Here is a 24,632-nt window from a genome sequence, read left to right on the forward strand (position 1 = left end):
GCTCAGTCAGTTCTGAGGAACATCTTGTGCTCTGAAAGAGAAAGGGAGTAACCTTCAACCCTCCTTTAGGGAAGAGCAGACAAGACAAAATTGACCAAGCAGAGTATTCCATCCCACACACGTTATACTGGGCATAAATCTGAGGGATCACAAGGGCCAGTTCCCTCCTTCAACCTTCCCTCTGGCCTTTCTTCACCTGTTCCTGTTCATTTCAGCATCCTGGGAGGATTCCATCCGTTCATCTGCCTGTGGTCCTGATCCGTGCCAGCCTGAATCTGTGTGTTCCTGCCTCCAGCTCCCGACTGCTGCTGACCCCAGGAGTCCAACCTGGACTTTCTCACGGCTGCCCTGCAGTCTTGGGAGTGACGTGAGTGTTCTTGGGCAAGGGGGAAAGGAACATAGTATCGTTTTTCTGTATATTTGTATATATTTAATAATTTTTCCTCTTTTATCATTACTGTTTCATTAAAGTTGTCTTTGAGGCCTGTAAGTTGCTCTCCCTTATTGTCTCTTTTTGGAGGGGAGGGGAATTAATAGAGAGCATCTCTATTTGGTTAATTGCCAGCCCAGCATATAACCATAACTCTCCTTTAGCTCTGGCACAGCCATAAGGCAAATCTTAATCTACTTGTGTATATTATAGGTTAGTGAGGTGAGATTTTTTTGCCCGTTAAGAATATCTTACATCAGGAAGTTTTCCCCTGTGAATACAATACAAATTGCACAACATTTTTCTTCACTGAGTAATTCTTCATACTTCAGTGTGTTAAACAGAGAACCTATTCATTATGTAGTACGATACTGGCTTTCAAACAAGAGCCTGGAAGTAAAAAAATGTAGATTTGCTGAATATGAAAGGAGCATGGTAGATACATGTGCCTGTAGATAATATAGCTGTCTGATACAGCTGTAGTAAAATAGAACATTGTATAAATAGTTAAATATGAAGCCAACCATAAAAAGTCTACAAAATGTTGGACCTTAATGGGGTTTGGATCAAATGTGTGCTTTCCTGCAGGCTTCAGCTGGCTTTGAATCTGACCATGTAAATGCTCAAAAAGGAGACTTATATTTTAGAAATAAAAGCATACAAATGAGCTGATGCCGAGTTGTTTTTCAGACAGTTGTTTTGCTGGATAGACAGCTTACTGTGTGTTTGATGCTGAAGAAATCAAGTCTCCACACTTCCTTGATTCATAAAATGGGAATTATAACAACTACCTCCCCAGCAACCCTCTAAAGTTTTGCATGATGCTCACTATAGTGCTGTGATGAAAGGTGTGCGCATAAACGGGGAAGTGATTGAGTCACCATCCCTAAAGGTGTTTAGAAGACAAGAGGTGTGGTGTTTAGGGACATTGTTTAGCAGTGCTAGAGTATTTTCCAAGCTAAAGGATTCTATGATTCATAATTATTTAAACAAAAAAGCAATAATGACATATTTAGATAATCTGAAATATTTGTAAGCAGTGTTCGTCCTGATAATGATGCAGATAAAGCCATCAAACTTTCTTATCAGTATTATTTTTAAGTGAGATTATGTCTTTGTGTGCTTACCATTAAAAACAACTGTAGCAGTGTTGTTCTGAAAGCAAGGGTCCATTGCCTGGAGTGCAAGAAGCCGATCCAAACCCAGGATCAAGATACTTGCTTTAATTTCCAGTTCTTCACAGAAGAGGAAGCAAGCTGGTATTCCACAAAGTTAGCTCAGCTTCCTGAAGCACAAGGGCTACTTTTACACACAGAAAAATATAAAAGTACTTTAACTATATTCAAACACTTCTAGACATGAGGGGTTAATTAGTTCCTTGCTTCCATTTAAAGTGAGAGTGCTTAAAGGTTTCATTACATATGCTTAGAGAATAGGGGGCTTTTTGTTACTTGGTGGCCCTCTAGCCTGTAGGTGGGTATTTTAGTATGCTATGTATATGCTGATGCTATGTTAATACAGTGTGTCCAATTAGTGTTGTCTACATAGTGCTCGAAGCTATGACTAAGATAAGTTGTGGGGAGTACTTGTTTCCATCCCTTTCATCTGTCTTGCAGGCTTATTTCTCAAGGCCAGACTGTTGACTACTTGAGACATGGTTTTGTCTAGTTCTTGCTTTATCAGTGTTAATTTAACCTCTGCTTTTAATCTGCTATCTCTTTGTTATCTTATGTTATTTTCCCCTAAAATTTTACTTATTTTGAACTAATAACCAACATCAGTAGTATATTAGTACTTCTATGTGGTTGTGCAGAATTTCTCTGCCTTCAGGAGTTTCCATGCTTAGACAAATAAAAGAGAAGCAAAAGATTATGGGAAACGTTCCAGGGAAGAGTAGTTTAGCATGGTTCCTGCTGTTTTTAATTTCATCAGGTGCTTTCTATTAAATCATGGGTAATAAGAATGCTAAGAGACAGACTTTTAAAGTTGTGTGTTCCTGTTGGTGACTGTCATGCAGCCTCAGAAATAGATTGCTCTAAAAAGAAAGAAGTGTTGGAAAGAAGTAACTGAGCTTCTCATACCAGGACAGACATATATTAAGCTAATAATTCAGTGTCATACAGAATGCTGGCTCTGTGTACCATCAAACTGAACTCCTGAGCCACAGTGCCATTCCTTGTGCCTCATTGTATATCTAGAACATGTAATAAAAGATTGGAAGCCAGTTTCTATTGTGTTTGACCCAGGTCTGAGAGAGGAGCAGTTCTGCTAGTGTTACTGTTACATGAAGAGTGCAAAATAACTGTTAGCAATAGTCAAATTTTACTTTACATGGAAGGAAGGTGGATGGTGCTGCTGCTGTTTCAAGGAGTTAAAATGCAATATATGAATACCATAACATTGGTCACAGGGTTTCATCTCTGGACCTAACTCTCCCAAGACAGTCAGGTAATGAAACTGGGAGAGTTTTCTCATTCTCAGGAGATGAAAATTGTTGTGGAAGTGGCAGTCATGCCAGCAACCCAGGTTACATTCTCAGTGCTTTAAAAGTCAGATTTTCCTCACCAGTTGCTGAGGTTGTCAGATATTTTTAACCTTTTGCTAATGCTGTATTATTTTGAAGTGATAGCTTGTTTTTTAAGTCCAACACTACCAAGTTTTAACTGAAAGTATGTGATCCAAGATATAATGGCAGACCTCTTGTCACTGACTGTTGATTCACAATGAAGCAACATGCTGGAAATCTAGTGGTGAATGAGTTCTTCAATGGCTTTGTGATTCAGTCCAAAACAGAGGAGTGGCCACCCTGTAAACTACTACCACTTAATTGCCTAACCAGTAGAGATGCTTTTAGAGCCCACAGCATTCCCATTAGCTTCAGCCTCTGAAGGATCTAACTACAAAGTGTCTGTATTTAATCTCTGCTGAAAATCAGGTAAGCCTGTTGTTTTACTACTTAAAAGTTTTGTTCCAGAGAAGTAGTGGTGATGCTTTTTGTAACTCTTTATGAAAGCCAAACTGAGCCGGTTGCTTGAGTGGGGGAAGTAAGGCCAGTTGTGTAACATGCAGGAAAGCAGTGAGGGCATGAGGCTCAAAATTCTTGTTTATTTCTTTTTCATTTCTGTTAACTTTTGAGTGACAAGGGTTAATTAGATAGCAAATAACCTCTGGGAGCAGGAAGCAAAAAAAAATGTATCAGAGGGTTTATTTACCACAGTATTTATGTGAAATTTAGACCATACACTTTTCTATTTTGTTATCCCAACATGTGAAACCACAAGAAGAATGAAATCTGTCTATCCCCTTACTTTGTACAGCCTCCAGTCATATTTTAAGAGAAAGTAAAAAAATCAGCCATAGCAGCCTCTAAGAGAAGTCAGTGAGTTTCACTTCTACAGTCCAGCTTTGCAGTGATAGGATATAGTTTTGAATTGTGTAAAGTGATAAAACAGTGAAGGAGAAAGAGCCTTATTGCATGACAGAACAGAAGACTCTTCAGGCAGGAAATGAATAGGAAATTCTTGTTTGTACTGATTCTGTCTTGATAGGTTAAAGAACTTTCTTTTGATTGCATAGCTATCTTTTGGATTTGTCTTTGGGTTGAATTTGACCTTAATGTATATGTACTTCCATGGACAATTTCAACATGTGATCCCTGGTATATAGAAGACTTGAGGTATTGAGTTACTTGCCGAGAATTTTGATTATGAAGTCTACATTAATTGCTTTTATGAATTCTGACTTGAAGTTATGGAGAAGAGAGGGTAAGAGTATGTATTTACTATGATTACTTATGCTTTCATATCCAGAAGATAACATAAAATACAGCATCATCTATTTTTCTTGGGAAAAGGTATAACAACAGTGAGTATTGTGCTTCAGAAGAGGAGTTTTTTGTCTTTTGACAAAAGAGGAGTTGTATTTGGTGCTCAGCTTGTTACTTTAAATAAAAACTCCTTGCATGTTCTGGTAAATATTTAGAGGTGATTAAAGGAGTCCAAGTAGCCACATAAGAGCAGTAGGTATATTAAGGTGGGGATGCAATTACCTAAGCTGTAAAAGTCTGGAACTGACAGCTTATTATTGCAAACTGGGACATGGGCTCCATGCCAGCTTCAAGTGTGTCAGTCACAAGTTCAGTCTGTGAAGCAGTACTCACCTGTTCTTTGAAGGGCTTTCAAATAAAGAGCTGACTGCCACAGAATATTTGAGAGCTGGAGGTTACGTGTCTTAGTAACAAACAACAAACTGCAGGGCAAAGTTCTCTCTTCAAAGTGCCTTCAACTCCTGCTAATAATGTTAACTAGGTTGTTCCAAGAATATATTTTCTTAAAAGTCTTCCTTCCCTGACCTTTGTCATATGCCAGGATCTATGAATTTGAACACTCAGGATCTCTGTTTCTGAGCAAAACTACAAGGGGCATGTTAGGCATGGCAATAGTCGAGCTGGAGTTCATCACTGAACTTCTCATATTTTGCTGACACAGAAAGTGTGACTGTTCACAGACTCGTGGTTGGAGTATCCCTCCATCATGCTGTAAGCAAAAGGTAAACCAACCACTTCTCTGCTGCTTGCTGGCAATTTGACTGGATGCTCATCTTCCAGCTATTTGTGAGATGATTTTTAATGGCACTTATATTTTATCATGTGGAGAGAGGGTCTAGCACACCAGATTTCTCTTTGTTTAGGTGTATGTTGCTTTCTTGTGTTAAAGAAAAATGAAGTACTTTTTAGCTTCCTTTGTGTCCCTCAGCAAAGGATCATACAACTGTCTTCAGAAGTTAGTGTTTTCCACACATAGCGTAGTAAAATTTTAATGGAAATAATTTCTTTTCAGGAAAACAGTGTAACATACTTAATCTCATGCTGAGAATTCATCAGCCACTGGTAGTGTAGGATTTTTGTAGTGCTGTGGGGTTTTAAAATATATCGTGTTATTTAACTTAAATAATGCACAGCATGAAATGATACTTTAATCATAAAAACTTCACTGAAAAGAAGTCTATTTGAGATTTATCTATCTACCCTATCACCGGCTAATTGCCTGCATTTACTGATGATAAAGCTCTTCTGTATATATAAGAACAAGGAAGGCTGTAATGCAATATTTATTTTTTTTTGGTCAGACTGGCTGCTAAAACCATTCTTTGTTGCCAGAGTAGATTAGATGGAGCAACACAAAATCTGTGCTCTCCCTTTCTCTCCTATGCTTTTTCCCTAAAAATAGCAATGTCAGGTAGTCCTTTGTAGAGCAGATTACATAGAATTGTAAAGAAAGTGGCAGCTTCACCATTTCCTCCTCATCATTCTACATAATCCAATACAAAAGAAGGCAAGACCACTACTGAATTCCTGAAATTGGGTAAAGAAAAATGTAGCTCTGTACAGGAATTATTTCTGTGCAATGCTGTAGGTTTCACTCTAATGAGATTTTATGAGATTTGCAAAAATAAAATTAGAGAACAGATACGGAAAATCTTGCTTGGGATTTTTTTTTTTTTTTTATAACAGAGAAGGGCTCTGAAGCTATGATGAAAGCTTAAGGGCACCACTGTTCACTTTAGGAACAGTTAAATTTAGAAATTATAACATACTCTATTGCCTACAGAGTTTATACATTCATAATGTATGGTATGAAGTCACTGTTAAAATGCGGCAAAATTGTGAGATCGGTTTAAAAATTATCTAAATATTATAAAAGGCTTACTGAATTCCCATTTTTCTGATAACTTAAAGGCCTCATTTTGGTTGGACACTGAAAAAGGATGGATATGCTAAGTCCTTATACTTAAAGAAACAAGGCACGTTTTTTTTTTCTTTTTACAGTTTATCAGGTTGGCAATTTTTTAATGCTAGTTTGTTATATACTTGCTTTTCAGCTCAAAATTACTAGGAAATGGTGCAAAAACAGGAACAAACTGACAGAGCCAGACTTAAGCTTAACACTAATACATATTTTTTCTCAATCCTTAGGGACACGAAGCCTTTTGGAAAGGCTTTCAAGAGGAACAACTAGTGGACTGCTCTCAAGTTGATAGGAGCTTCTTTGAAAAAAAAAAAACAGGGCCAGGAGGATCTGTGATAGGGAGCAACTGTTTTTCTGCAAGCTGCTGCAGAGAAGACTAGCAGACATGTCCATAGCACTAAAGCAAGTCTTCAATAAAGATAAAACGTTCCGCCCAAAACGCAAATTTGAACCTGGGACCCAGAGATTTGAACTTCACAAACGAGCACAGGCCTCTCTGAACTCAGGTGTGGACTTGAAAGCAGCTGTACAGTTGCCCAGTGGTGAAGAGCAAAATGACTGGGTAGCTGTCCATGTCGTTGACTTCTTCAATAGAATCAACCTTATTTATGGGACTATCTGTGAGTTCTGCACAGAGAGGACCTGTCCAGTGATGTCTGGAGGCCCTAAGTATGAGTATCGGTGGCAGGATGACATGAAATACAAGAAGCCCACAGCATTGCCAGCACCCCAGTATATGAATCTGCTCATGGACTGGATCGAGATGCAAATCAACAACGAAGATATATTTCCTACAAACGTTGGTAAGTGCAGGGAAGCATAAGCTATCTTTCATTCTGTATACTATAAGCATGTTGTCTTCTCACCCTTATTTTTAGGGGTTATGAAATTCAGGCCTTTAAAGAGGACGCGGGGAGGAGGAGGATGTCTTGCAGGAGTAGTGTGAAATGTATGAAACCTGTGGCTGTGAAATATGATGGGGTTTGTTTGCTTAAAATTGCTTATAAGTTTTCATTCTAGCTATTTGGTAATACTCTTGGGTTAATCACTAGGGATGATCATCACTACATTATTAGCTTGTTGAAAGCTAATCAATTTTGCATTGCTTTGCACTTTGCCTGTTCCTTTAGGCAGGTATATGCCTAAAAGTAAAAAGTAAAAAGTAAATCCTTTTTCCTTTGTAAGTGTGGACTACTAAGTGCAGTACAAGAAGTGGAGAGTATGGAATGCAATGAATTCCACCCTTCCACTCTTCCTTAAATTCCCATCTAAAACTAAGGAATTGGGAAGTGAATTACTCTCCAGATTACCATTTCCAAGATTGTATATAACAAACAAGCTTTGCTATGGTTTAATCAGGCCAGGTGAGAGAGATGTTGACAGCACAGTTTGCCTTTTATAATGCTATATTTCATTCTTTTGAAGAGTGGGGCACATAGGTGGTAGTACCTTAGCTGGAAAAGCAATTGCTGTGGATGAGGAGAAGTTCACAGAAAAGTATGTTGTATAGTGGAGGGAGCCTAAATTTTTAGCTGGGCTGCAGTTGATAAAAAAAGACAAAATATTATACCTTATAGATGTCACTGTACTTACATAATTTTTAGAAGTTTTAGTTAAGGAGTTGTGAATAATTTATTGCAAGCAGGAAAGCCGTGAGCTTTCTGTAAGAACTGTGAGATGTTATGTATATAAATACTTGGTCCAGATGAGTAACAAACAAGAAGAATGCTCAGATGTTAAAATAAATAGCAGTTCATATGCAGCAAGGACCCACAACTGATTGGCAGGTGATATGTCAAGAGACTGTATTTATCAGTACTTTTTGACCTTTGAAATACCTTATTCTTGGCCTTCACAGCTAATTGACTGGACAAACTTGTGGTTTGTTTTCCGATTCCTGTCACTTCTTTACAGTAATAGGTATAAAGAAGGCAGTTACTAGACTTGGCAGCATAGCAAGAAGAAAGGATTTCAAAGGAAGCAGTGCCATATTTTTTGTGTTGTGTAAAACAGACAGTTTGCATATTCATAAAATGAGGTCTGTGTGCAAGCACGGGGAGAAGGTAATACAGTGGCGTGCTGATGTGCTTTACTGAACCAACAAATTGTTTATAAAAGTAACACTTCCATTCTAGATACTTCCTCCTTATGTGTATAGTAAGATACAGCTGGAGGAACTTTAATCCTAAAGACTGACCTGTTGTAAGCCTAAAAATAGAAATAAGTAAATACCCTCAGTGTACTCTTTTTCTCCTCCAAGCATTTTCTGCTGCTGTAGATTTGATCAAATATGAAGAAATTGAGGAAGAGGGAAGAGCTGTAGTCTCTATAGTGGATCTGAACACTTGTGCAAGACAGAACAGGGATGCTTGATGTCTGTGGAAGAAATATGTCTCACAGAGCTGACCCAAAGAAGGGGGAGAAGTCTGCTTGAGCTTTCATGGGTTGGTGGAGTGGCTGTTGTTGTATTACAAACTCAGATGACTGGACAGTCCCATAAAGAGATTTTATAGACAACCTCTGGAGCATTATTCCTTAGAGCAGCACTTCTGTCTGTATTCTGCTTTCCAGTTCTCCTGAGATTTTATTTCTGATGGTGGCCAGATGCACAATTCTCATTATCTTCCTGATTCACCAAGTTGTGGTATGGAACATTTGGTGTGAATTTGGTGTTCTGGGTACCTCTCCTCTCAGCAAGTCTCTACTTAGACACTCAAAACTGTCAAAAGGAAATTAGAGTAAGTTACCTTTTTTTCCAAGGGAGTTTTTATGATTTCTTTGTACTAAAGTTCCTTATCTGTAAAATAGTGATGATACTATCTTCCACTCTGTCTGAGTGCTCTTTATAAAGCTGTTGAGTAAAATACAGTCACTCAACATATATACTACTACATATTTTGCATTTCACAACTGATCAGAGACAGAAGCTTTGTTACTGTATTAGATACTGTTTGCTTGCACCTGTTCTGTAGCAGCCTTTAGTTGGACACATGGTAGGCTTAATATTAATGCGAACCTCTGTTGTCATTAAGAGAAACTAATGATGATAAAAATCATAATTTTTCATTCTTCAAAGCATCTGAAATAGATCTTAGAAGATTGTATACTCAAATGTGAAAACAAAACAGACTTAGGCATGTCCTTCCTAATAGTACAACAGTTGTAAAGAATTGAGTGTCTGTAACTTTCGAATTCATGTATTGCTTTGAATTTCTGTAGCATATGGTCTACAGAGAATTGTTTTGGATAAAGTGTATGTTCAGTGGATGGGATTTGAACTTACCTTTCCGTTAGCAAATGAGTTTGGTGACGAGATCCAGAGTGGGATACATAAGAGCTGTCAGAAGAAACTTGCACATGTTTTTCTTAGCTTAATCCTATTAAACTGCTCATCTCTCATTTGGCATAACTCACAGAATCACAGAAAGTTAGGGCTTGGAATGGACTTCAAAAAATCATTAAGCCCACACTCCCCTGCCTGAGTAGGGTCACCTACAGCAGGTAACATAGCAACATGTCCAGGTGGATTTTGAATGTCTCCAGGAAAGGAGACTCCACAGCCTCCCTGGGCAGCCTGTTCCAGTGCTCTGTCACCCTCAACAGTGAAACATTTCTCCTCATGTTTATATGGAATCTCCTATGCTCAAGTTCGTATCTGTTGCCTCTTGTCATTGGGCATAATTGAGAAGAGCTCTCACCATTCTGGCTCTCTCCTTTTACATATTTCGAAATACTAATGAGGTCACTCCACAGTCTTCTCCAAGCTGAAGAGCCCCAGCTCCCTCAGTCTTTCCTCATAAGGGAGATGTTCCACTCCCTTAACCATCTTGCTTACTCTGCACTGGACTCTTTCAAGCAGTTCCCTGTCCTTGAACTGAGGGGCCCAGAGCTGGACACAGTATTCCAGATGTGGCCTCAGCAAGGCAGAGTAGAGGGGGACAAGAACCTCTCTTGACCTACTAACCTCCCCCCTTCTAATGCACCCCAGGATGCCATTGGCCTTCTTGGCCACAAGGACACATTGTTGGCTCATGGTCATCCTTCCATCCACAAGCACCCCCAGGACCCCTTCTCCTATGCTGCTCTCCAACAGCTCAGTCCCCAGCCTCTACTGGTACCTGGGGTTGTTCTTTTCCACATGCAAGACTTTATTTACAGTTGCCCTTGTTGTAATTCATTAAATTTTTCCCTGCCCAACTCCCCAGCCTATCCAGGTCTCTGAATGGCAGCACAGCCTTCTGGGGTGTCAGCCACTCCTCCCAGCTTTGTGTCATCAGCAAACTTGCTGAGAAGACACTCTGTGCCATCACCAAGGTCATTGATAAAGGTGTTGAACAGGACTGGACCCAGCACTGATTGTTGGGGGACTCCACCAGTCACAGGTCTCCAGGTGGACTCTGCACCATTGGTCACCACTCTCTGGGCTCTATGGTGTAGCCAGTTCTTAATCCATCTCACTGTCCATTCTTCTATCCCACATTTCCTGAGCTTGCTCACAAGGATGTTATGGGAGACTGTGTCAAAAGCCTTGCTAAGGTCAAGGTAGACCACATCCACTGGTGTCCCTGCATCTACCCATTCAGTCACAGCACCATGGAAGGCCATCACATTATTCAAGCATGGTTTCCCCTTGGTAAATCCATGCTGACTACTTCCGGTAACCTTCTTCTCTTCCATGTGCATAGAGATGGCCTCCAGAATGAGCTGCTCCATCATTTTTTTGGGGATTGAGGTGAGGCTGACTGGTCTGTAGGTGCCTGGATCTTCCTTCTTGCCCTTTTTGAAGACTTCAGTGACATTGGCTTTCATCCAGTCCTCTTGCATCTCCCCTGTTTGCTGTGATCTCTCAAAATGAAGAGTGGTAGGGTGATAACATCAGCCAGTTGTCTCAACACCCTTGGGTGCATCCCATGAGGGCCCATGGAACTGTGTATATTCAATTTGCATAACTCATCTCTAATCCAGACTTCATTCACCAGTGGGGAGTGTTCCCTCCTCCAGGCTTTCTCTCTTTTGTCCAGGGTCTGGAGTTCACATGGGTTGGTCTTTGAGTAAAGACTGAAGCAAAGAAGGTGTTCAGCACCTCTGCCTTCTCTCCATCCTCTGTTATCAGGGCTCCCACCCCATTCAGCAGTGGGCCCATATTTAACCTACTCTTCCTTTTACTACTGACATATTTGAAGAAACTCTACAAACTCATGCAAACCATCAAAAAATGATTTAAAGAACAATGATTAGGCATAGCTTGCACCAGTGTGCTTCTTTCATGGAAAATAATTTCAGTATAAGGATAGCCAGGCTTGGAAGGTTTGGTTTTTATTTTTGGTTTTTAGTTTTGTTTTTGTTTTGGAGTGTTTTTTTCTGTTTTGTTTGTGGGGTTTTTTGTTTGTTTTTTGTTTTGGGGGTTTTTTTGTTTGTTTTTGTTTTTTTTTTTTTGTTTGGGGTTTTTGTTGTTGTTTTTTTGTGGTTTTTTATATGTGTTGTTGTTCCTTCGTGGCTTAAAAAAACCACAAAGGCCATTAAGTTATAAATTGTTGTGACTGCTATATTTAGCCCTCTAAATGTTTACACTGGCATTATGACCTCTTAGCATTCCACTTACCAGTCTCTGTACTTCCTGTGGTCCAGTGCTATTTCCACTCTGCTTTCTCCAGTCATTCTCATCTGTCCATTTGCTGGTAAAAACCCTCTTCCTCCAACCAATCTCCTACTAATAAACTCCTAGTTGGCAGAAGAAAAGTGAGCTTATATGGGAATGGAACTGTCTGCAGGCAACAAAAATGAGTGTTGTATATTATGACCACTTTGTTGAATAGAAAAACTATAAGGGCTTTCTTTGAAAAATGTCCTCACAGCCTCTAGAAGATTTTAGATGTGATTATGTCCTTGTTCTTATTTCAGTTGTTCTTAATTTCCTTTATTGACTTTAAGTGGACTTAAAGCATGTAAGAGGCTGATGGCTCTGAAAAAAAGTTCTGTATGTATCCACACATATACCCAGGTATGTCTCAGCCCTCACAAAGTGGGAATTCAGGAAAAGGACAGAGCTTGAAGCTTTCTGTACTAGTGCTCAGTATATTTTTTTCTGGTGTGCTGGAGTTTTATAGAGCTTTGGGGTAAACTTGTTTGCTTCAATAAATACTATGTGCTTTTCCAGGCATCTAGAAGTCTCACTATGTTAAACACTATTCAAGAGATGTATTTCCTGGACTTCTATGAATAATTTAAATACTCCACAGCCTCAAAGACACCGCCCCTACTTTTTTTTTTTTAGGTCTGTGCTTGTTGGTAAACAGGCTGAATGAAATATTTGGAGCAGGAAGCAGGAGATCCTTGGAACAAATGCAGGTTTTGGTGAACTGCAATTGTCAGCTTTCACTGAAAACTTTCACAAAACATGAGCTAAGAATCATAGAATGGTTTGGGTTGGAAGGGACCTTAAAGATCATCTAGTTCCAACTCTCCTGCCATATACTGGGACACTTCCCAAAAGACCAGGTTGCTCAAAGCCCCATCCAGCCTGGTCATGAACACTTCCAGGATGAGGGCATCCAAAACCTCCCTGGGAAGCCTCTTCCAGCATCTCATAGTGAAGAATTTATTCCTAATATCTAAGATTAGTCTACCTTCTACCTTTCATTTTAAACTTACTTCCCTCTGTCCTTTCACTCCATCTCCTTGTAAAAATCCCTCTCCAGCTTTCTTGTAGACCCTCTCCAGGTACTGGAAAGTTGTAAGTAGTCCCCAGAGCCTTCTCTTCCCCAGGATGAACAACCTCAGTTCTCTCAGCTTGTTTTCATTGAAGTCCTTCGGCCCTCTGATCATCTTTTTGGCCCTTTTTGGCCCTTTACTTGCTTCAACATCTTTGTGTCTTTCTTTTGCTGGGAACTCCAGAACTGGACACAGTACTCCAGGTGGAGTCTCATGAGAGTTGAGTAGTGGGGTAGAATCATGTCCCTTGACCTGCTGGACATACTTCTTTTGATGCAGCCCAGGATATGGTTGGCATTCTGGTCTGCAAGACCACATTGTCAGCTCATTTTCTTCCTCTCATCAACCAGCACCCAAGTTCTTCTCAGGGCTGCTCTCCCATCCATTCTCAGCACAGCCTGTATTTGTGCTTGGGATTGCCCTGACCCATGTGCAGGACCTTGCACTTGGCCTCGTTGAACTTCATGTGTTTTTTATGAGCCCAAATATCAAGCCTGAAAAGGTCCCTCTGGATGGCATCCCTTCCCTCCAGCATGTTGACCACACTACACAGTCATCAGCAGACTTGATGAGGGTGCAGTGAATTTCACTGTCCATGTCTCTGGCAAAGATGTTAAACTGCACTAGTCCCAATACTAACCCTTGATGGACACCACTCATTACTGGTCTCCACTTGGACATCCAGCTGCTGACTGCAACTCTTTGAGTGCAACCAGCCAGCACGTGGTTCATCCATCAAATCCATGTCTCTCCAATTTAGAGGCCAGTATGTTGTGTACGACAGTGTTGAATGCTTTGCAGAATTCCAGGTAGATGGCATCAGTTGCTGTTCCCATATCCACCAGCACTGTAGCTCTGTCATAGGTGGCCACCAAATTTGTCAGGCATGATTTGTTCTTGGTGAAGCCACATTGGCTGTCACCAGTGACCTCCTTATTTTCCATGTACATTAGCATAGTTTCTAGGAGTATGTACTCCATGATCTTGCCAGGCACAGAGGTGAGAGTGACTGCCTTATGGTTCCCCACGTTTTCTTTTTTTTTTTTTTTTTTTTTAATGTATTTTATATTTTCCCATTTCCAGTTGGTGAGAACTTCACCAGACTGCCAAATTTTCTCAAGTGTGATGGAAAACATAGCAGTTTCATTCACCAGTTCACTCAGGACCCATGGATACATTTCATGAGATCCAGTGGACTTAAGCACCTTCAGGTTCCTTAGATGGTCTTGAATGCAGTGTGGGCAGATCAAACCTCTATAGCTGGCAGATCTTCCTTCTCCTGGTCTCTGCCTTTGCCTTCTTCAGCAACTTTGGTGGTGTGGCTTGAGCACTCAACAGTGAAGACTGAGGCAAAAATGTCATGGAATACCTCAGCTTCTTCTATATCCCAGGTAACCAGGTCTCCTGTTTAATCCAGAGTACCCACATTTTCCTTAGTTCTTGTCCTTTCTTATCATCAGCATACTTGCAGAAACTTTTCTTCTTACCTTTGACCTTGTCCAGATTTAATTTTATCAGGGTATTAGCTTTCTTAACCTGATCTCTGGCTGCTCAGTTTCTCCATATAACTTCCAGGCTAAGTGCTCTGGTTTCTACCCTGTGTAGGCTTCCCTTTTATGTCTGAGTTTGTCCAGGAGCTCCTTGTTCATCCAGGTAAGTGCCCTGGCATTTTTGTCTGACTTCCTCTTTGTTGGGATGCATCACTCCTGAGCTTGGAGAAACTGATACTTGAATATCAGCCAGCTTTCTTGAGCTCCTTTTCTCTCTAGAACTTTATCCCATGGTAGCCTACAAGTCAGATCCCTGAAGAGGCTGAAGTCTGCTCTTTTGAAGTCCAGGCTGGAGAGCTTGCTGTGCACCTCCTTGCTTCTCAAAGGATCTTCCACTTCACTATCTCAGGGTCACTGATGCCATTTGGTCTTCCTTGTCGTGTCGCCTGTAGCAGACCCCCAGTATCGTATAGAAAGCAAACAGCTCCTCGCTGCTGTGCTCTCTTTGGAACATGATTCCCAAACAAGACAAATTCAGCTGCTTAGATATTTTCTCCTCCTTATTGTAGCCTCAAGTGTGGAGTAATTGTTTTATTTGGATTTTCATTGAATGGAATGTTGGTTGTTTGTGGGGGTTTTTTCTGTTCGAAGAGTCACTTAGAAACAGATCCAAATACTTAAGGCCACAGGGGATTATTTCATTTATTCTAACCTGACTTACAACATAACACAGGTCAGGGAACTTCACCACTTCATTTGTTCATCAGGTCCACAGTTTGAAATGAGAAAACAGTTACAAGACAGAGTTCTGCTGAAATAAACAAGAACATGAACTTCTTTTCTGACTTAATGAAAAACTTTTCCCCATAAGGCCAATGAAGGCCAATTGAGAGGGGGCCCAGGGGGTTGTCTCTGCCCTTGGGAGTTTTCAAGACCATGCTGGGTAAAGCCCTAAGCAACCTAATCTGATCTGATGGCTGTATAGAGCAGAAAGCTGGGATGCAGATCTCCCTGAATTTGTGCTAGCCTGAACTGTCCCGTGGTTCTTAATTCTAATATCAATACTGACAGCCTGCTTCAGGAACAAGAGCTAAACTGGCCTGAACCTGACTAATCAGTTTAAGAAGCTGCAATTTGGCATTTAAAGGAAGTACAAAATCACTTCTAAGCTATGAGAATTTTTGTAAAGAAGGATTTCAAAGACTATTAACTTACTGTAATTGAATAGCCTAGTTATGGCTCATCAAAATGAAAACCTACTTGTAAAGTGTTTGAAGCCTAGGACTTAAAATTTACATGTCTTTGCAAATACACTGCCTGATCCATTCTTAACTCTTTTTTTAACTACTTTTGGTAGCTGGCAAAGATCAGAAGGCATCTTCACAAAACAGGTGGTACAAATGTGGGGAGAGTTTGACATCATGGACTTTGCCATGCAATTTTCCCTGTCTTACTGCTCTTCCAAAGTATGAGGAGATACCTAGAGTGTGAGGAAAGTGGTTTGCTGCATATACTTTTCCTACATTCTTTGCAGCCATTACAACTGCAGCAGGAACTGCCACTGTTTCATGAATACTACCCTTACAAAAATCTCTACATCTGGTTTGTTTAATTTATTTTAAAGCAAACCTTTGCCTGGGGGTGATTGGAGGGTTCAGATTGCTGGCTATTAACAGGTTCTTCAATCACCCAGTAGTGGGTGCATATAGCTGTGGGCTACCAACTGAAGACTGTTGTAAATTCTAAGCAATCCTTTCTCCTTGAAACCAGTACTGGTTTTGGGCTAAAGAATTTTGTTTTGTAAAGCTTACCTTATTTTCACTGTTGCTTCCATTACTTTGTTCCTCTGTCAGAACATGGATGTTCTTGCTAAGCTCTGAGGTAATCTCTTGTGCAAATCAAATCATGAAAATTCTGTAAGACACATACTGTTGGATGGCTGTAGCTTTCCTCTAACCATTAAGCCTGGTGAATTCTTGCATATATTTGTGTTATAGCAGTACCAGTACAGCTATTCTCTCTGAGAGTTTTGTGTCTTAAAATAAATGTGCCTGGAAAATATCAGGTTGATATCTTACAAGCAGATTATATGTCAGAGCTTCCTCCTTCTCTCCCCTTTTTCCTGGTCTGTGGGATAGGTTTTAGCAGATGCTTATACATAACCCAAGGTGACAGATCAATAAACCTGCAAAGCTAGTACACTTCAAGAGGACCATCAAAGAAGATTGATTAAAATATACAAGCATAGGAACTGAAGTTTAGGAGCAGTGTAGACAATCCTCAAGCACATTCATTATTGACTGACAGATGACTGCTCTCAAAGCTATCCTCCCCAGCTGTCATCTCCAGGGTGCCCCCTCCATCTGATGCTAGATTTGCCAGTTGAGAAACACGTATGTTTACATCCAGCTCAAACATGTAAATCAACCCATTCTTCATTCCAGTCTAGATAATAATAGGAAATACATGGGAACTGTAGTGGTCTGTGCTGTAGCTGCCAGGTCCCTTGTCCTTTAGAAATTTAGCTCTCCGTCTCATTCTGCTTGAATACTCTGTGAGACAGTACTTGAATTGGTCTCTTGGAAGACCTGCAACTCCACAACCACAGCTTCTACTGTGATTGAACATGTGACTTCTTTTTAGATACCTTCACAGCATAACTGATGTCAGTAGTGTGTTAAGTCTATGGCATACTAATATAAATACAAAATAATTTTCAGTGTTTGACACTGTTCACATAAGACCTGAAGTATTGGGGTTATACATTTATCCTCAAAGAGTTGTTCTGAAGTACAGAAAACCACAAAGACAAGGCCTAATTTGTTCCATTTTCCCTGAAGACTGACAGAAGATGCTCTCTAGTAGATGAGGCACCACAGTAGCTAGTGCCTCTGCATGCAAAGTGATACAGAAACTTCCTAAAACACAAATGGCTGTAGTCTCCCTTTTCAGAAGTTTTGCTTTACTTGGAAAATCCTCTGAGCAATGCTTAGAATCTTTGGAATATGGTACCTGGTGGGTGACTGTTTTGTATGACTGAGCAGAAAAACGGCGAAATCAGAGCTTAGGAAAGATGTGACAAAAGATCAGAGTATCTCAGCAACACAGTATGGATTAACACAGCACTTTACTGACAGTGCTGCTGCAGAAGATTCCTTTCTTTCTTTCTGTCTCACAGTGAGTCACATGTCTGAGGAACACCAAGACTGCTGTGCCCTTTCATATTCTGGAAAATATACAGTGGAGACTTCTCATATTGTGAATCAGTGGCACTTTGACTCATGAGAAACGAAATGAAGGCTGCCAAGACATCTGGAATCAGAGACAATCAAGAAGGAAATAATCAAAGCCTTTTAATAGTTGGAAAGGAAAGGAAGGACAATGAACAGCTTCACTTTGAAACGCAAAACACCCATCAGCATATAGAAAGAAGTACTTTTTCTTTTAAGAAGTAGAAATCAGTTGAACTGAGAAAATTTATAGTTTAATAATAAGTGTATACAGTCAACATTAGCATGGTGAAATAATGGTAATTGTTTTTACAGCATCAGCTCTAATCAGGCTTGATAGAAAGAATTCAGCTCTCTAATAAGCAAATCCCTAAAGCTTCAAGGCCTAGTACTCAGCAACAGAAACACTTCTAAAGCATAACCTGGATGATATCAGAGCTTTTAGAAAAGTCCCAATTAATATTTGGGCATTGAAATGATACATTGAAATGATAGAATTTATTTACTTTAAAATTAGTCATATACCATGGCTGCCTTTTTCTTGGGGCTTTAGGGCTTTTTTTAATGTTTTCTTTAAAAATCTGATTGTTGAATAGCCCTATAAATCAAGGTAGATGTTACTATTTGATGAGTCAAATAGGAGACCAGAGCTCAGATATTCAAGGTAGCCTACATAATGTTTGAATTCAGGTAGGAAATTCTGATAAGTGATTTTTCTTCTATTACACAACAGTTCATTGCTGGATCCAGAAGAAGGTAGTGTCAATGATTCCAAAACTGCTTTCAATCTTTACCTGAGCGCTTAGCTTTGTGTACAAATTTGGAGTAAAGGAAATGAAATCCGAGAGGCTTTTGTCCTGTAGTGCATTTGATTTTCAGTTATTTATTTTCATTCAAACCTTTAATTAGCACATGAATTTTACAAAATTAGTTGGTTGAGGTCAAGTTAATACACCTTCTGAAATGTTTCTGTAGCTCTCCTTTGCCAGCGACATTAAAATAATAGCATGCTGTTCAGCTTAAAGATCATGGAATCATCGTATTTTTAGGGTAGGAAGAGACCTTTAAGATCACCTTGTGCCAACCCCCATGCCATGGGTAGGGACGCCTCCCACTACATCAGGTTGCTCAGAGCCCTGTCCAACCTGGCCTTAAAAACGTTGAGGGATGGGGCTTCCACCACCTCTCTGGGCAACCTGTTCCAGTCTCTCACTACACTCATGGTGAAGAACTTCTTCCTAACTTCCAATCTAAATCTTCCCTCCTCTAGTTTGGATCCATTCCCCTTTGTCCTATCACTACCTGACATCCTAACAAGTCCCTCCCCAGCTTTCTTGTAGCCCCTTCAGATACTGATACAATAAGGTCTCCTTGGAGCCTTCTCCTCTCCAGACAGAACAACCCCAACTCTCCCAGTCTGTCTTCACAGGAGAGGAGCTCCAGCCCTCTGATCATCCTCACGGCCCTTCTCTGGACACACTCCAGCACATCCATGTCTTTCTTGTAACAGAGGCTCCAGAACTGGACACAGGACTCCAGGTGGGGTCTCAGGAGAGCAGAGCAGAGGGGGAGAATCACCTCCCTTGACCTGCTGGCCACAGTTGTCTTGATGCAGCCAAGGATTTGGTTGGCTTTCTGGGCTGCAAGTGTGCACTGATGGCTCCTGTTGAACTTCTCATCCACCATCACCCCCAAGTCTTTCTCCTCATGGTGCTCTCAAGCCAGTCCCTGACCAGCCTGTATCAGTGCTTGGGATTGCCTTGACCCAGGTGCAGGACCTTGCACTTGGTCTTGTTGAACTTCAGGAGGTTGGCATGGGCCCATCTCTCCAGCCTGTCAAGGTCCTTCTGGATGGCATCCCTTCCCTCCAGTGAGTCAGCCACACCACACAGTTTGGTGTCATCAGAGAACTTGCTGAGGGTGCACTCAGTGCCACCATCCATGTCACCAACAGAGATGTTAAACAGGACTGGTGCCAGCACTTACCCTTGAGGGACTCCACTTGGCACTGGCCCCCACTTGGACATGGACTCATTGACAGCCACTCTTTGGATGTGGACATCAAGCCAGTTCTTAATCCACAGAGTGGTCCATCTGTCAAACCCATGTTTTACCAGCTTGGAGACCGGGATGTCATGTGGGACAATGTCAAAGGCTTTGCTCAGGTCCAGGTAGATGATGTTGGTTGCTTTTCCCTTGTCTATTGATGTTGTCACCTTTTCATAGAAGGCCACGAGGTTTGTCAGGCATGATTTGGTGAAGCCATGTGGATTATACCCACTCACCTCTTCATTATTCTTCTGCTCCAGCAGTGCCTCCAGGAAGATCTGCTCCATGATCTTACCAGGCACAGAGGTGATACTGACAAGCCTACAGTTCCTTGGGTCTTCCTTCTTTCTGTTTTTGAAAATGGGGGTTATGTTTCACCTTTTCCAGTCAGTGAGGACTTTCTCAAACTGACATGACTCTTGGAATATAATAGACAATAATTTAGCAACCACATCTGTCAGTTCCCTCAGTACTTGTAGGTGTATCCCATTGGGTCCCATGGACTTGTACACTTTCAGGATCATCAGATAGTCAGGAACCTGATCTTCACTTAAAATTGGCAGTTCTTCCTTCCAGCCCTTGCCATTGTCTTTTGTGACTTCAGGAATGTGGCTGGAGCCCTTGCTAGTGGAGGCTGAGGTTAAGAAGCCATTGAATACCTCAGCCTTCTCCGTATCACTTGTCACTAGTTTACTTGTTTCATTTCTGAGGGGGCCCACACCTTCCCTAGTCTTCCTTTTGCTATTAATAAACCTATAGAAATTTTTGCTATTCCCCTTCATCTCCCTGGCTAGATTTAGTTCTGTTTGAGCTTTGGCTTTTCTATCCAGGTCTCCTGCTGCTCGGACAGCTTCCTTATATGCCCCCCATTCTAGATGTCCTCCCTTCCATTCCTTGTAAAGTTTCTTTTTGTGTGATTGTGTGTCCAGGACCTCCTTGTTCATCCAGGCAAGTCTCTTAGCATTCTTTCCTGCCTTCCTCTTTAACAACACTTTGCTCCTGGACACAGAGAAGGTGACCCTTGAATACTAACCAGCCGTCCTGGGCTCCCCTTCCCTCTAGGGCTTTATCCCACAGTACTTTGGTCAGCAGATCCCTAAAGCAATCAAAGTCTGCACACCTGAAGTCCAGGGTTGTAAGCTTGGGATACATCTTCCTAGATGCCCTGAGGATCTTAAATTAAAGTGCTTTGTGATCAAGCATCAAGATGCTTTAAAAGAAATAGGATATCATCTTGCTCATTGATTTTCCAGACTAATTTTCATTAAAGTAGTGGTAATGCTTCTCTTGACTTCCATGTACCAGATGGAGCCCTAAGCATCCAAAGAGACAGAAAATATCTATTCATGATATATCGTGTATAATTGGGTTTAAATTATAGTAGCTTCTTTGCTTGGGCAACAGTAGGTTTTGAGTGCCTTGTAAATCCAAGCATCAGTGACTTCTCCTTTAATAGTAAATATAGTGCAAATCCTCTATTTTCCAATCTGTTCCATTTAGAGTTTTCTCCAGAGTAGCACACAAGTACCTTTCCTGAAAATTTGATAGTGGGCCCGCCTGCTGATTCATTCTCTCAAGAGCAATACTGTTGGCAGCAGTCTATCTTTAAAAAAGGAAATCATTTTGCTTAGGAAGCCATATGATCTCAAGAGTGTTTGTCTTTCTTCTCTCTCTGATGTGGCAGCAGAAAGGAGGGCAGTATCATGAGCATGTAGGTATATGGTAGTGTATTTTATCTCTAAAATTTTGCATCTGTCTGCTTCTTGTGAAAGCATACTTTTCCGTGCTACTGTAACCAGCCTCATGAGCAGATAGCAGTCCTAATACTGCTTTCAGAGAGTTTCATGAGAGAAGGGCCATGACACTGTCTGCACTTGTGATATATGTGAGATACTCAACTCAAAGAAATAAGGTCAACTCAAAGAAACAAGTCTGTTGCCTGACTTGCCTTAGCACCATGCTATGTGGCTGGTGATGGACAGGTTACATCTGGATGCTCACTCTGACACCTGACAGCAAATTAACAAAATGTAGGGAATGAAGCTGATTACCTACACAGAGCTGTAGGTATAAGTCTGTTTTCAAACAGAAGGGAGAAAGCCCTCAATTTTCTGATGGATAAGAACTTGATAAATTAATCACACAACTTGAATTTTGGAAGTGGTAGAGAGTCTGCCCATGTGAGGAGTAGCTTTTTCTAGCAGAAAGCAAACAGAAGCAAAAATCTTAAATGCAAGGGAGTTTGAGGACACTGGAGTGCAGGGGAAAATTTCTGCAAGTAATACAAGATTTTCTTGTTGAGAGCAGGGGACTAGTTAGCTATCAGGGGTTCTTTTGGGTCTTGTTTTTTCAAGAGAAGCAGCAGCTACAAGAAGCAGTTTAAATTTGTAGTTCAAAACTGACTAAAATATAAACTATACCTAAAAAATGAAAGCAAAAGCATCAAAACAAAGTAGCAGTAGAGTTTTGAGCATGGCACTGTAGTTGGACATGTCTGAGGTACAATCACAAAAGGAGATGAACCCTTCAGCTTTTTGGAGCAGGTCAGTGGTAAACAATTAGATCAATAAAGATCAGTCTGTAACAAAGGGTGATTCTGAAGGAGTTACTGGTACCACATCGTGGATGTCTGTCTGCAAGTGTTGGTTTTGCTTCTGCTTTGGAGTTTTCAGCTGCAAAGTGGTGTAACTTCCAAAGTGCTTTGGAAGAGCTGTTCCTGTGTCCTCCCCAAGAGTAATCAGATTGGTGCACATAACTGGGAGGAAAGTAAAAGCAAAGAGGTCTGTCCTTCAGTCAGGTATTTCAAACTCATTTTTAAATTTAATATGGTAAAATGTCACTGCTGTGTAAGAGGAGCAGCAGAGTGTCTATCGGTCCATTGCTTCTAGGACAAGCTCTGCATGTATCAGTATGAAGACCCACCATACCAGAATGGAAAGCCTAATGGGAACGTGCACTGCAGAGAAAATCATAGATGTGATTCTTACAGTAATCAATTTACCTTCATTAAATAATTCAGGGTAAAAGAAAGGACCAGTACCTGTTGGTCTTGATCCATTAAAGTTGCTTGAGTAATTGGCTATCTTTGGTGCTTGTGTTCAGACAAATGTATGTATTAAGTGATCTTCTGGATTGGAAAGGAGGCTTAGTTTGCAATTATAAACTTACAGTTTGCTCTAAAAATGTTGTCTTGGTAGGATGACAGGATGGTTATGGCAACCCTGCTTTCTCTGTTCACAGGTGTTCCCTTTCCAAAGAACTTCCTTCAAATCTGCAAGAAGATACTCTGCCGGCTTTTTCGGGTGTTTGTTCACGTCTACATCCATCACTTCGACCGTATCCTCCTTATGGGGGCTGAGGCCCATGTTAATACCTGTTACAAGCATTTTTATTATTTTGTGACAGAGCTCAACCTCATAGACCGCAGAGAGCTAGAGCCTTTGGTAAGTGTGGGGCCTGGGGGCAAGCTCCAGGAAATTTTCCCCCTCCCTTCACCAAGACTTTCTCACACTTGTTGCAGTGGATTTCCCCTGGCATTAAGGCCCACAGTTGAACACAGGCAGTTTAAAGGGATAAACTCCTGCCTCTGTCTCTAGACAAAATTTGTGAGATGCTCAGTAAACTCAACTGAAAGAGAAAACTGCAATGTATTTTGTATAGAAAGATATAAGGTGGAAAATATTTCCATATGACAGTAGGGGTTCATTGGCTTCCTGTTTGCATATGGAATCAAAATAAAAGTGTTGGCAGACAAGGAAGAGTAAGGCTCAATTCAGAAAGCAGTTCATATACAAACTCTCACTGTAAGCATTTAGCAAGATTACAAAGGGATCAGGGCAACATTTCTTCATGGGTCAGAGTCTGATGAAGTGCTAGAACCACTGGGGTTTGTTTTATTTCTCTCCACAGAGTCACAGAACAGCTAAGGTTGGCTGACATCTCTGGATATAATGTAGTCCAAATCCTAGTGCAAAAGCACTGTGACCTAGAGAGAGCTGCTAAGGACTATCAAGTTTTCAGTTGTTCCACATAAAGGCACATTTCAAGGACGTGTATAGCATAATTAATATGAAACATTTCTCAAAGTGTGAGAGTGATATTTGCCTGCCTTTCCGCAGGTTTGGAGCTTTTCAAGTGCAGTGTATGTATATGCTTAAGTTGACTGAAGGAGAGCCTATAAAGTGGGACAAAATGGATTGTCATATTTTCAGCAGTTCACAGGGCCTGCTGAAAAACACTGCGTATGGCAGGTATTGATAACTTGTAGTGTATCTGTGGTGTCTTTCTAGATAAGATAATTTAATATGCCCTCTAAATGTGTCCCACAGGATAGAAGGAGGGCCTGCAGAAGAGAACTTCCCTGCCAGACTAGTGATCTTAGGTTAGCTCTGGCTGTTAACTGCTTAGGAAGTGCTACAAGCAAGATACAAGGCAGTGTATCTCAGAGGCAGGAAGAGAGGCAATCTTAAGGCCCTTACAAGATTCTTGTTTTGGAATTCAGAGTGCACAAAATTATTTAAGGTTGTGGTTGTTGCTTAGCAGTATTCGTGCACTAGCAGACTTAACAAAGGATTGGGGCCAAAGTGATGCATGAGGTGGTGTAAATCCACCTGCAGAGCAAGGTGAAATATGCTCCAGCTGGTATGTCCTTTCTTCTTGCATTCCAGCAGTCCCTTCCTTCTCAAAATTATCCTTGGGTTCACCATATGATGGTGAACTTGGATGGGACGAAGGGTGTCCCAGAAAAATGTTTCATGTGCAACAGGGAGGCACCTTGTCAGCAAAATGGCAAAGCTCCACCTGCTTCCATCTTCCTGTCCTTGACTTGGGTGGCTGTCAGCAGTCTGAAAATGCTGAAGAAACACATCTATATTTTTGTTTTCAGCTGATAAGAGAGAAGGGAAGGAATTGCCAAACAAAAGCAGGCATTACAAATAATCTTGAATGCAGTAGTTGAGGACTACCTCTGTCCTGT

General features: G+C 40.9%; 1 protein-coding gene across 2 annotated transcripts in view; it reads left to right on the plus strand.

Annotated features, from left to right (window-relative positions):
* The first annotated feature begins 291 nt into the window (after nt 1-291).
* MOB3B (MOB kinase activator 3B) overlaps nt 292-24,632 on the plus strand; it is a 34,492-nt gene continuing 10,151 nt past the window's right edge. Inside the window, exons 1-3 of one of the 2 annotated variants that reach the window (XM_030468010.1) lie at nt 292-367; nt 6,405-6,980; nt 22,898-23,100. In XM_030468010.1, coding sequence (XP_030323870.1) covers nt 6,563-6,980; nt 22,898-23,100 — 621 coding nt within the window. In that variant the 5' untranslated portion in view covers nt 292-367; nt 6,405-6,562. Of the gene's footprint in view, nt 368-6,404; nt 6,981-17,556; nt 17,786-22,897; nt 23,101-24,632 lie in introns of those variants that run through there. The other variant, XM_030468011.1, reaches the window with a different exon arrangement.

This window comes from Calypte anna, chromosome Z, assembly GCF_003957555.1.
Source record: "Calypte anna isolate BGI_N300 chromosome Z, bCalAnn1_v1.p, whole genome shotgun sequence".
Lineage (NCBI taxonomy): Eukaryota > Metazoa > Chordata > Aves > Apodiformes > Trochilidae > Calypte > Calypte anna.